The sequence below is a fragment of the Monodelphis domestica genome, chromosome 7 (assembly GCF_027887165.1).
Source record: "Monodelphis domestica isolate mMonDom1 chromosome 7, mMonDom1.pri, whole genome shotgun sequence".
NCBI lineage: Eukaryota > Metazoa > Chordata > Mammalia > Didelphimorphia > Didelphidae > Monodelphis > Monodelphis domestica.
The window spans coordinates 264937113-264950636 of NC_077233.1; the positions used below are offsets into that span (position 1 = coordinate 264937113).

At 43.8% G+C, this 13524-nt stretch overlaps 2 protein-coding genes across 3 annotated transcripts; one reads left to right on the plus strand and one right to left on the minus strand.

Annotated features, from left to right (window-relative positions):
• The first annotated feature begins 1433 nt into the window (after positions 1-1433).
• Positions 1434-9002, plus strand: LOC130455650 (integrin alpha-D-like). Of its 2 annotated transcripts, none has more exons than XM_056806733.1 (11): positions 1434-1570; positions 1679-1795; positions 3969-4048; positions 4743-4826; positions 6460-6538; positions 6736-6843; positions 7142-7225; positions 7491-7604; positions 7946-8047; positions 8297-8407; positions 8637-9002. In XM_056806733.1, exons 1-11 carry the CDS (start codon positions 1514-1516, stop codon positions 8748-8750), a joined length of 1050 nt encoding a protein of 349 aa, XP_056662711.1. In that variant the 5' UTR covers positions 1434-1513; the 3' UTR covers positions 8751-9002. The 2 variants fall into 2 exon arrangements, with proteins under 2 accessions (XP_056662711.1, XP_056662712.1); XM_056806734.1 differs by having other exon boundaries at positions 7145-7225.
• Positions 9003-12229: 3227 nt separating this feature from the next.
• On the minus strand, positions 12230-13140 carry LOC130455651 (cytochrome c oxidase subunit 6A2, mitochondrial-like). Its single transcript, XM_056806735.1, has 3 exons — positions 12995-13140; positions 12626-12762; positions 12230-12375 (listed from the first exon to the last, which is right to left on the minus strand). Exons 1-3 carry the CDS (start codon positions 13065-13067, stop codon positions 12292-12294), a joined length of 294 nt encoding a protein of 97 aa, XP_056662713.1. The 5' UTR covers positions 13068-13140; the 3' UTR covers positions 12230-12291.
• Positions 13141-13524: the final 384 nt, after the last annotated feature.

The following is a 13524-nucleotide window of genomic DNA, read 5'->3' on the forward strand; positions in this document are numbered from 1 at the left end:
TCAAATACATACAGGATAAATTGGAGGTAATTTCAGGAGGAAGGCACTAGTCCTAAGGAATATCAGGAAAGCTTCTTAATGAAGATGATTTAAAGAAAACTAAGAAAGCCAGGAGGCAGAGATGATGAAAAAAGAAATTCTAGGCATGGGGGGCTACTAATGAAAAAGCCTGTAATAGAGAGGTAGAGAGCCATGTTCAAGAAATTATATATTGTAGTTCAAGGAGGCTGTATATTCTCAGAGCTGCTGCCCCTTTATTTCCATGTTTCTCTTTCAAAAATGTCACATAAGTCTGCAATAATGAGAGCCCAAGGCACAAAAAGTTTTAGCATTATCTATTTATTGTTAAGGCTACCATTTACCAATACTATAAGTTGATGGTTCTTCAGTAATCAAAGACCCCTGATGCAATTAAGATAGTGTTTTTATGTAGTTCAGTGGTTACAGAAGGTCCAGAAATGTCCCCCAAAGTAGGATTGTAATTGTTTTTTTTTTAAACGTTATTTTATTTGGTCGTTTCCATACATTATTCATTGGAAACAAAGATCATTTTCTTTTCCTCCCCTCCCCCCCCCCCCCTTTCCCTCTCCCATAGCCGACGCATGATTCCACTGGTTATCACATGTGTTCTTGACTCGAACCCATTTCCCTGTTGTTGGTATTTGCATTATAGTGTTCATTTAGAGTCTCTCCTCAGTCATATCCCCTCCACCCCTGTAGTCAGGCAGTTGCTTTTCATCGGTGTTTTTACTCCCACAGTTTATCCTCTGCTTGTGGATAGTATTTTTTAGATCCCTGCAGATTGTTCAGGGACATTGCATTGCCACTAATGGAGAAGTCCATCACCTTCGATTGTACCACAGTGTATCAGTCTCTGTGTACAATGTTTTCCTGGTTCTGCTCCTTTCGCTCTGCATCACTTCCTGGATGTAATTGGTTTTTAATTACACTGTATGACCACCTGACTATGACTGTTCACCCATCACAGTGACTAGAAAACCCAAATTAGGCCAACATTCTCTTGTAAGAACCAACCCCACAGTGTCCTCTCAGATCAGACGCTTACTAGAGAATTCATGGTGTTATGGAGCGGAACATAGTCTTCTCCCCAGAATATTCTTTGGAAAGTCTTTTATCTACCACTCTCTGTACCACTGGAATTCAGCCTTAGATAAACATTTTGTGACCAGCTTGATAATCCTTCATCTATCTTTCTTATCCCCCTCAACTGGTACCTTGTTTTACTTGTCTATTGAGTGTTGGCACTCAATAGCCTCAAAGCCTTAAAGCTTGGTTACTGATAAAGTTGCATCCTACTGACGACTATTAGGATGAACAAAACTCTTAACTAGAAATCAATAATCAATTTTGCAACAGTCAGCCTCCCAAGTAAGTCATAACTCTAACCCTAACCCTTTCTCCCTGCAGGCTACAACTCCTAGTGGTTGGGAGTAATCTGGAGTTGAATGTGACAGTAACCGTGAAAAATCAGGGGGAAGATTCGTATCGGACGATGGTTACCTTCTTCTATCCCCCAGGATTGTCCTATCGACGAGTGTCACTGACCCAGGTAAACGCTATATTCACATGATAGGGTTCCTAATGCCTCTCTCTCCTCCCCCTAGTTTCCTTGTCTTTTTGCATCATCGGCTGTTTTTTGTCTCATACACCTCCCCAGAACTGGCGTCCTCAACGATCTATGCGTCTTGCATGTGAGGCGGCAGTGCCAGAGAACAAGACCCTGAAGAGTACCAGCTGCAGCATCAATCACCCCATCTTCCAGGAAGGAGCTGAGGTTAATGTCTCCTACTTTCCCACATCCTTTAGTCTCTCCTTTTGTTCCTTTTTTCTCCTTTCTTATTTTCTTCTCTTCATCTTTGCTCATGATCCTCTCCTGCTACAATTTTCTCATCTTTGCTTTTTCTTTTCTTGATATGGAACCCTACTCTAATAGAGGAACTGCATTTCAATTAGTTAATAATACTATTCACATTGAATATTCATTAATTTGTCCAATATACAGAAAATCCACACTTACAAAATTAGGTAAATTAAGGGCAATTATTCATATCACAAAGGAAGTCTTTTTTTTTTAACCCTCATTTTCTGTCTTAGTAATGTAGTAACAACTCTAAGTAATGTAGTAACAACCTAGTAACATCTCTAATGCAGAAAGCAACTACAGGGTAATAAACATGGTTAAATGACTTGCCCAGGGTCACACAACTAAGGAATATCTGAGATCAGATTTGAACCCAGGTCCTCTTGATTCCAGGCCTGGCACTCTATTATACCACCTAGCTGTCTCCAACAAAGGAATCCTTGACTAAACAAAGTGATTCATCTCCCCCCTCTCCCCAACACACACTCTAGGTTCTTTTTAATGACAAGCTCAAAATATGACTATAGTGATTGAAATGCAATCTTACAACAGGATCGTTGCATAACGTTATGTGTACCTCAACAGTGACCTCCAGGAAACTATAGATATTTTTGTTCTAGAGAATTGTGTTTTACAGGATGTTACCTGAAATCATTGAGCTATCAGTTGGAATTGGGAAATGTTTTCACTATATAAAGCTTTACATTGACATTATAACCCAAGTGTCAGTTGAACCCTGATCTGTGGGACCAAAGCAAGGTTTGCTTTGGTGCCATCTCCCAGTAATAATTTCTTTAATTCACTTTGACCTCACCCCAAAACACGAGATTGAGGACTTGTATCTGAACTCTTCTTTACAGTCATAACCTCTTTTTTCTCCTTATTTTTTGAATAGCTTCTAGTAACTGTTTCTTCTGATGAGCGTCACCTTCCTTGTGCACCTGCAGGCCACTCAGGATCAAGGATGGGCTAAGCTGAATTGTTCTTCAGCATAAATGCCCTGCTTTGCCAATTCTTAGGTTTTAGTTTTGTGGACTTCCCTGGAGAGCTGAGGTTGTGCATCCCTATTTTGTCTCCTCCCAAGTTACCATCTATTGCTAGACCTTAAATGCACAGAGTTCCCTTTAGAGGCCAAGTGGAAATATTGGTTTCTCTGCAGGGCCATGTCCTGCCCTGTGTGTCTGTCTGGGCATGCATCTCTCCCCTTTCTCCCATTTCCTTCAGGAGGACCTCTCTGGAGATTCTTATGTCTTTTCCCTTAATAGGACCTCTTGTTTCTCTGACATTTCTTTTGACTCTTCCTCTGTAACTCTTCTGAAAGGTCCCCATTTCCTTTTTGTTTTATTTTTAATCTTCACCTTAGAATGGATACCAAGTATTAGTTTGAAGGCAGACGAGCAGTAAGGGGTAGGCAATGGGGGTTAAGTGACTTGCTCAGGGTCATATAGCTAGGAAGTATTTGAGGTCAAATTTGAACCCAGGACCTCCCATCTCCAGGCTTAGTTCTCTATCCACTGAGCCACCTGACCCATCTCCTTTTAAAAGCAGCTTCATAACTTGGTGGATTGAAAGTCAGGCCTGGAGAAGGAAGGCCCTGAGTTCATATATGACTTCAGGCATTTCCTAGTTGTGTGACCCTGAGCAACTCACTTGATACCACCCCCCACCCCGACCCTGCTCCCTAGCCCTTACTGCTCTTCTGCCTTGGAACCTTACTTAGTATCCATTCTAAGAAGGTAGAGTTAAAAAAAAAAAAAAAAGCCAAGTCCAAGGACCAGCTCAAGATGTTGAACACTATTAATATCAAATCAGTAATATCCATTGAGATGTTCCATGAAACAAAAGCCAATGAGATCCCAAGCTCATTCTGGCAACTTTGGGAAAGAAGGCTGCCTCTGGGAGCACTCACTACAGAATGGCATTTTTTATAACCCGATTTCATTGTTACCCTATAATAAATAAATAAATCCAAATTAAGCCCCTGCTATGTGCTTCTTACTGTGTTGGGCACCTACGGAGGATATCGAAGAAGCAAAGGATGTGAAGAATTTCCATTTTCAGTGATTTCCTATTCCTTCCTTCCCAGGTCACTTTTGTAGCAACGTTTGATATCTCTCCCACTGCCACCCTTGGAGCCAAGGTGCTTATGAAGGCCAAAGTGAGCAGGTGAGCCCAGGATGCATGAAGCCTTCCCCAGATGGTTCCATTCAACTTAGCAAACACTTACTAGGTACCAGGCACTGGGTAATTTTCTTTTTTTTTTTTAAATAATACTTTATTTGATCATTTCCAAGCATTATTCATTAAAGACAAAGATCATTTTCTTTTCCTCCCCCCCCCACCCCCCATAGCCAATGCATGATTCCACTGGGTGTCACATGTGTTCTTGATTCGAACTCTGGGTAATTTTCTAAAGTAGTCCTTGCCTTCAAGAAGTTTACATCTGATTGAGATGAAACAACATAAGTAAATACAAGACAATTTGGAACTGATGGAATTAGAAAATGATTCTTAAGGAAAGTGGAGCTGTGAAAGCTCCACTATGTAGGAGAGGGGACGTAGTCACAAAAGGAACAGGATTGGGGCTCTGTGGAAAAGGAAGCCAGGCTTGGAGATAGGACGTCCTGGCATCAATCTGGCCTTAGATAATTTCTAGCTGTGAGATCCTGGATAAGTCACTTAACCTCAATTGCCTAATCTTTACCATTCTTCTTCCTTAGAACTAATTAAGGGAGAAAAAGGTCCAGATAAAAAGCAAAAGCATTCCAGATACTGGAGCATAAATGAGGCAGAGATGATTTAAAGGGAATATCAGATAAGCTAATTAGGACAGAATAACCTCCCTTCGCTTTCATTTCAGTGAAAATAGCACACCCAAGTCCCACAAGACCACCTTCGAACTAGAGGTACCAGTCAAGTATGCTGTCTACGTGGTGATCAGCAGGTATCCACTCTCTTGGCCACTGGCAAAACTCATGCCATGGCCTCAACTCCCCCTTTAGTCTTCTTTTGGCCTGAGAGCCCTGCTTCTTTGTACTTGTTGTCTAAATGTCAAAGTGAATTTATTTCTCTAAGATCGGGGCTTTTCTGAATGATCTGATGTGGGAGGCACACACCCTCAAGTAGGATGTGGCCTGCAGCCACATAGAGGAAGGAAAAGGCTAAGGTTTCTGTGGAGCCCAGGGTAACATTCCAGATAAAAGAACTAGGTTTTGTAAGTGAAGAACAGGAGTGCCAAGCAGTGTAAAAGGAAGTGAGAACTCAGAGGACTTGAAAGGAACACTATTTTTAAGAGCACGACACTAGACCAGAAATGAGTCAATAACGTCAAGTGGCATGGGGAGCGAGCACCGCTGCTACCAGTCTGCCTATTTCAGGAAGCAGGGGATTAAAAAGGCTTCTAGTCTGTTCACTGTTCTGGAATTTGGGTGTTGGGTTTCCATTTTCTTGTTTTGGAGGGAGGCCACCAAATGGCTTGGCCTCTTGGAGATACTAAATCTGGTTCTCTACACGTGAGACAGAAGAATTGGGCATGCGTTGGAGAGCATAAAGAAGCTTGTGTTGGCTGAAAATAAAATTACAGAAGAATTTGGGCAATCCTACACTTTTTGAACGGGTCTAGGTTAATCAGCCATCTGTGTGGAAGCACTGACATGTTCCTCACCACTCTAAAATTCCCTGGGCCACCCAAGGAACAGATTGGATGGAATCATCTCCAAGAGCTCTTCTAACCCCAACGTTCTAGGATTCATACTGAGCACTGATTCTCATCTACACATTTCTATGACTATACTAGTAGAAGGATTGCTTTTCCCACCCTCTTATTTTACTACTTACAACCTAGAGCTATATTGCATGCTTGTTCTCGACTCACATTAAGCGCTTAGACCTACCTACCACCCCTAAACACCCACAGCTACATTTATTCATTCCTATAAGAGCCAACATGGCATAATGAATGATAAAATGCTGGACTTCAAAGGTATCAAGAAGAACCAGGTAAGAATCCTCTCTTGGATACAACTAGCTATGGGCAAATTTATTTAACCTTTGTTAGCCTCAATTTCCTCATTTGTAAAATGGGGATAATGATTCCTTTAATACCTATTGCACAAGGTCATTAGGAGATTCAAAAAAGTCAATGTATGTAAATTTTGCAAACCTTAGATGTCCAAGGGGCAACTAGGTAGCTCAGTGGATTGAGAGTCAGGCCCAGAGATGGGAGGTCCTAGGTTCAGATCTGGCCTCAGACACTTCCTAGCTGCATGACCCTGGGCAAGTCACTTAACCCCCATTGCCTAGCCCTTACCACTCTTCTGCCTTGGAACCAATAAATAATATTGATTCCAAGATGGAAGGTAAGGATTTTAGGGGGGGGGGACCCATAGATGTCCATCATTATTAATTTGGTGGGACTCTTGCTCCATATTGGCATGAACATGTTTCACATATCTGTGTGTGCACAATCAGCAATTTAGGACTGTGTATTTAGTCCAATATGTAGACACACTAAGTCAGGGGAATGAATGGGGGCTTCCCAAAGACCTGCTTTTCACCAATAGTTCCTTTCTCTCCAGCAAGGAAGAATCCACTAAGTACTTAAATTTTTCTGCTTCCGAGGAGAAGAAAAGCCAAGAGGTCAAGCACAGATACCAAGTGAGAGGATGGAGACTACCGCTTCTGGGTTCTGGTCAGAAATTGAAAAAAGACCAATAGTAGGTGGGGAGGTTATGTATGATTAAGGAAGGAATAGCCAAGTGGGCCTGGGCAAGACTAAGACAGAAGAAGGATTTGGGATGAAGGAATGAGAATTTAGTATTTATCATATTGAGCTTTCTTTCTTCTTTTGGCAGGTGAACAATCTCAGTAAGCAGGATCTGCCTAGCAGCATTAACTTCTGGGTCCCTGTGGAGCTAAATAGGATGACTGTGTGGGATGTAACCACAGTCGAGTCCCCCCAGGTGCCCTAACATTGATTCTAGGAATTCTTGCCTCACATCCCAGAGTAATTATGTATCTAACAAAGCAAGTGTCTATTATATTCTGTCATTAAATCACCAGTGCCCTCTCTCTCTCTCTCTCTCTCTCTCTCTCTCTCTCTCTCTCTCTCTCTCTGTCTGTCTGTCTGTCTGTCTCTCTCTCTCTCTCTCTCTCTCTCTCTCTCTCTCTCTCTCTCTGTCTGTCTGTCTGTCTGTCTGTCTGTCTGTCTCTCTCTCTCTCTCTCTCTCTCTCTCTCTCTCTCTCTCTCTTTCTCTCCAGAAGATCCCACTTCCATGTGTCTCAGAGAGGAGCTCTCCAAATCATTCTGACTTCCGGACCCAGATTCAGACGAGCTCTGTGCTGGTGAGGACTAATCCCAGGACCTGCCCCCAGAACCAGCTGCCCATACATAGGGTTGGAGGGGGGATGAGAGAGTAAGGGAAGCTAAAGAAAGAACAGAACTTCTCAATTCCAGAGTAAGAATCCTATCCCTCTGGTACTATATAGTAACACAATATTGGCTTGCAAACATTCACCACACCCCAAATCAGACCAATCTGCATTTTCTTTTTCTTATTATCTACCCTCAAGTTGACTTCCCCAGACTTACTTGTTTCCTCCCTTCCAGGACTGTTCCATTGCGGTTTGCCTCAAAATCAAATGTGATATCTCCTCTTTGGGTGTCCAAGAAGAGCTTGACTTCACTCTAAAAGGCAACCTTAGCTTTTTCTGGGTGAGCCAAGTAAGTAAAGATTAGACATGAAACTTTTATTCAGAGCTGGTTGCTTTGCCAGCTTAGAGCCAGACCCAGCTCCTATACTTTGTGGCTGCCTCCAGAAACAGAAAATCCAAACCCTCTCTTTTTTTTTTTAAACCCTTACCTTCCGTCTTGGAGTCAATACTGTGTATTGGCTCCAAGGCAGAAGAGTGGTAAGGGCTAGGCAATGGGGGTCAAGTGACTTGCCCAGGGTCACACAGCTGGGAAGTGTCTGAGGCCAGATTTGAACCTAGGACCTCCCATCTCTAGGGCTAGCTCTCAATCCACTGAGCTACCCAGCTGCCCCCCCAAACTCTCTTTGGCAGACCCTGAAGAAGAAGTGGCTGGTCAAAAGTTCAGCGGAAATCATTTTTAATGAATCCGTATATTCCCAACTTCAAGGACAAGAGGCCTTTTTGAAATCCCAGGTATGTGTTGGGAAGGTAATGGTGAACTCTGCTCTTGGGACATGATTCAATGGAACTGTCATGATAGATGTAACTGTGTAAGCAGCCAGTTTGTGTTAGGAGTGGGACCTGGAGATTTCCCCTACCTGGAGCAGGTCCTGGGGATAGGGAAGAGTAAGGTTAAAAGCAAAGGGCTCAAGATCTGAAGTGGGGATGAGGTTTGTCAGCCAGGTGCCTGATCTCTTTTGATGGGTTCTTCCATGAAATTAGATAGAAACAACCCTGGAGGAATATGAAATCCACAACCCCATCCCCCTTATTGCTGGCAGCACTGTGGGGGGACTTCTGCTGCTGCTGCTCATAACAGCTGGTCTCTTCCGGGTAAGATTCTCTGTGTTCCTTGCAATGTTCCTCTTCTGATAAGGATCCCTGTTCCCCCTTTTCCATCTGTCTTTCTCCCCCACTTTTTTCTCTTTTCCTTTTTCCCTTTTCACCAGCTTTTCCCCACTCCCCAACATTTCTATAGTTAGCCCTTTTCTTTTTTCTGTGATGTCCTGATTCACTTGCACTCCTGATTCATGTTCCCTTTCCATCTTTCCCCCTCCCCCAGCTTGGCTTCTTCAAACGTCACTACAAAGAAATGATTGAGGAAAACATCCAGAGTACCCATTTCAGCAATGAAGATTCCAACTCCTTGACAGATGATTTGACTGCCCCAAAGTAACTGTTTCTCCTGTTGCTCAGTCTTCCCACATGAGGGCTACGTGGGTAATCTTAGCAGAGATGCCACCCATGTAGGGTAATTTTGTTTTCCTGTTATGTGCTATCACTTTCCCCAGTAAGTAGTAGAAATTTTGCATTTTACACACGTCTATCAGTCTTTACAAAGAAGGAAACTAGTTAAAACTCGCTGTATGCAAATAGCAGCTGGCTTCCATGTTTGTTCTTGCCATATTAAATGAGAATGTGAAATGTGTGCTTTCCATTGTCAAGTTTTCCCTTCATATACCAAGTATCTCATAATAGGACTGAGCAACTTTACTTGTATCCACAAAATTGTTTCTCTGCGAGACTGGAAGTAGATAAGAAACTCTAATTTATTAACTAGCCTCTTCACCCAGACTATACTGTGAGTGTATCATGAAGAGTGTGAAGGGCAGTGAAGAAGCGTCAGCATCATCTGGTCCATGAGGATCTTGCCATCTGACTTGCAGCTGAAACTTTCCACATGTACTGTATGGCCATTGGAATGTGACCTCCAAAAGGGCAGGGATTGTCTTACTTTTCTATCTGTATCCCCAGTACGCAGAACAAAACTTTGAACACAGTGAGTGCTTAATAACTGCTTTATTCATTCATTCATTTAAGAGAGAAAAGAATGCCAGAGAGGTAAGACTTAACTGTTATTCTAGAAGGAGAAGGAGCTCACTGTCATGGCTAAAGAAACTTTGTAAGATGCAAAAAAGACTAAGGAAAATTTCCTGGGACTGAGCTCATTGTCAAAGATCAAGAGTCTATTGCAACATTTTGAGAGGAGTGTTTAATTCTTACTGTATAGAGAAGATATAGTGTAGCGCAGATATCCTGAAGATAATTCTTTTTTTTTTTAAACCCTCACCTTCCATCTTGGAGTCAATACTATGTATTGGCTCCAAGGCAGAAGAGTGATAAGGGCTAGGCAATAGGGGTCAAGTGACTTGCCCAGGGTCACACAGCTAGGAAGTGTCTGAGGCCAGATTTGAACCTAGGCCTGGTTCTCAATCCACTGGGCTACCCAGCTGCCCCCCTGAAGATAAATCTTGAGAGATTTTGACTGCCATTCTAAGGCAGTCAAATGATGAGATGAGAGTTCCAGAACCTGTATTTCTAGAGCTGTGAAGAAGTCAGTAGTTATGGCTACTCTCAGCAATGCACTGATCTGGGATAATCTTGAAAAACTCAAGACAGGGAATGCTATCCACCTCCAGAGAAAGAGCTGTTGGTGTTGTCTTTCCCACCACCATATGTACGGCTTTCCTTTGGGGATTTTGGTTAGGTAGGAGTGTGCTCTTATGGAATTGTTTTGCATGAAAATTACAATATTCAATATTTAGGGGCATCGAGGTAGCTCAGTGAGCAGAGAGCTGTTTATCCTCAACTGCAAAATGAGCGAATCTAAGTTGAGGTCCTTTCCAGCTCCTCTGAAATCACAGGCCCCCCTAAAAGCCATACAAACTTTCAGACTACCTAAGTGCATTCATAGCATTAAAGAAATGCTTTCTAAAATTTAGTTTTCTAGGGGCCAAACAATTTCATTTTAAATTCATTGAGAGAAGGTGTAAAGAAAGCCTGACCCTGGTACAGAAAAATGTCTTGAAGCTGACCCATTGTGTTCCCACATCCTGTTCGCTAATAGGTTTGGGGGGGGGGGGGTGCGTGGGAGAGACATCACTCAGTCTAAGGTGGCCACTTTGTATGAGAAGTGTCAAGTACTAAAACTCACTTCTTGGGGAGAACTGAAACGCAGGGGCCCACCTCTGTGGCTGATAAGAAATGTCGAAATGATCTATCTCACTATGAAAGTTTTATTATAAAAAAGCTGCCCCCCTCCCCTTGAAATCAGGGCTGATCTCCAGCAATCAGCCCTCTGGAAATATATATATATATTTAAAAACCTTTACTTTCTGTCTTGGGATCCCCTCCAAAAGAGTGGTAAGGTCTAGGCAACTGGGGTTAAGTGACTTGCCCAGGGACACACAGCTAGGAAGTGGCTGAGGTCACATTTGAACCTAAGCCTGGTTCTCAATCCACTGAGCTACCCAGCTGCCCCCCTGAAGATAATTCTTGAGAGATTTTGACTGCCATTCTAAGGCAGTCAAATGATGAGATGAGAGTTCCAGAAACTTTATATCTAGAGCTGTGAAGAAGTCAGTAATTATGGCTACTCTCAGCAATGCACTGACCTGGGATAATCTTGAAAAACTCAAGACAGGGAATGCTATCCACCTCCAGAGAAAGAGCTGTTGGTGTTGTCTTTCCCACCACTATATGTACGGCTTTCCTTTGGGGATTTTGGTTAGGTAGGAGTGTGCTCTTGTGGAATTGTTTTGCATGAAAATTACAATATTCAATATTTAGGGGCATCGAGGTAGCTCAGTGAGCAGAGAGCGGTTTATCCTCAACTGCAAAATGAGCAAATCTAACTTGAGGTCCTTTCCAGCTCCTCTGAAATCACAGGCCCCCCTAAAAGCCATACAAGCTTTCAGACTACCTAAGTGCATTCATAGCATTAAGGAAATGCTTTCTAAACTTTAGTTTTCTAGGGGCCAAACAATTTCATTTTAAATTCATTGGGAGAAGGTGTAAAGAAAGCCTGGCCCTGGTACAGAAAAATGTCTTGAAGCTGACCCATTGTGTTCCCACATCCTGTTCGCTAATAGGTTGGGGGTGGGGGGTGGTGGGAGAGACATCACTCAGTCTAAGGTGGCCACTTTGTGTGAGAAAGTGTCAAGTACTAAAACTCACTTCTTGGGGAGAACTGAAACGCAGGGGCCCACCTCTGTGGCTGATAAGAACTGTCGAAATGATCTATCTCACTACGAAAGTTTTATTATAAAAAAGCTGCCCCCCTCCCCTTGAAATCAGGGCTGATCTCCAGCAATCAGCCCTCTGGAAATATATATATATTTTAAAACCTTTACTTTCTGTCTTGGAATCCCCTCCAAAAGAGGGGTAAGGTCTAGGCAACTGGGGTTAAGTGACTTGCCCAGGGACACACAGCTAGGAAGTGTCTGAGGCCACATTTGACCCGAACCCGGGACCTCCCGTCTTCAAGGCTGGCTCTCTATCCATACCTAGCGGCTTCCTCGCTTCATTTTCTTGATCCTAAGTTTTGCTTCTTTAATCAGGGCAAAAGCCGAAAAGAGAAAGATCTTTTTTCTCTCAACACTGGCCCAAAGCAACCTAGTTTGTGTCCCGACACATTAAGTGCAGTAGACTGAACGACTGGGCTCTGTTTTTAGTGTGTCCCCAGAAACGGTGGGGTCCCGAGAGGGCTTTAGGGCACACGTTCCGGAGCTCAGCCTCTGCATCTTGGACTTCGTTCTCCAGGGGCTAGCTGCCGCCACGCCCCCCAGCTCCGCCCCCGCTGCAAACCCCGCCCCCACTCCACCACATTTTTCCTACTGGGCGTGCGCGTAGAAAAATTTTCAAAAGCCGCATAAGTTGTTGGTTTTCACTCGGGCCGAGGTTGGCCAACCTTTATTGTGCTTCTAGGGTGTCTGGGATCAGGGGTGTTCGTAGCCCGTGGGCAAGGGGTTCACGTGGGGATTGTGGAACAGGGTATGGTTGCCGTCACCCCAGGAATAAGGCTGTGGAGAAAAAAAGGTTGTGTGTGTGTTTTTAAACCCAGAATTTGAATTTGGAGCTCAAAAGACTTTTTTAAAGACTCTTTAAAAAGAACCTTTTTTTTTTTCCAAAATCCTTGGGTGTCCTGCCCTCAGTTCCCGCTAAGCCCCAGGAGTCCTGTCCTCCTGCCCCTGTTGCCCGGTCCCCTTCACCCCCTACTCGCAGCATCTTCCATCATCTCCGCCCTTTCCCAGCCAGGGGTTCCTGCCCTACCTTGGTACGGATGCGGAGGTGGTGATAGGGTTTGAACTCGGGCCGTTCGTGCTTCCCTGCGTGGAGCCAGGAGTTGAGGGTGCAGACAGCCACGGCCGGGAGAGCGAGCACGAAGGTCAGCAGACGCCAGGTTTTCCCTGAGCAGCCCGGGCAAGAGCAGGAGAGAAAGGGACCAGAGCCGACGTAAGACCCAGAGGAAGAGATGGAAGAGAACGTGTGCTTCCCCAGGCCATGAAGAGAGGCATTTAATGGAAATATAAACGAGAAAGAGGACCACAGAGAGGTCACGGCCTCTGAGGGTGCCTGGGTGGTGGTATGTTAAAAGCGGGGTAAATGGCAGGATGCCAAAGTGTGCCTCTTACGACTCACCTCCTACTCCGTGCTCTTCCTTGGCCGCAGTAGCCAGCCCCCTGCTCAAAGGCCTCAAATACAGTGCCATCATTTTGGGTAGGGAGCGAAACTGAGAAACTGACGGACCACTGCCCTCTGAGTCTCCTTTCCTAAGTCCCACAATTCCTCCTCCCCCTGGGCCAATCACTTGTTAGGTCTGGGACAGGGGGTAGCTATTTTTAGGGAAGCGTCTCTATTTATGGGGCTGGGTTTGCCCTTCTGGGAAAGTAAAGGGAGCCAAGAAGTCCCTCTCAGCTGGTTCTTCACTCCATCACAACTACTGTTCCTTCTTTATTTAATTTTATTTAATCTTTTATTTTAAAATTTTCCCTCATGGTTACATGATCTCTCCCCTCTCCTCTCCCCGAGTTAAGCAATTTCACTGGGTTATACAATTTTTTTTGTTAATTTCATTTGTTGTTGTTGTAGCCTCTTGGCATGATATTTCAACGTCAATACAGCACTTTTTTGCAGTGGAAATAAAGTTTTAGCAAATGTCTTCTGTTCCT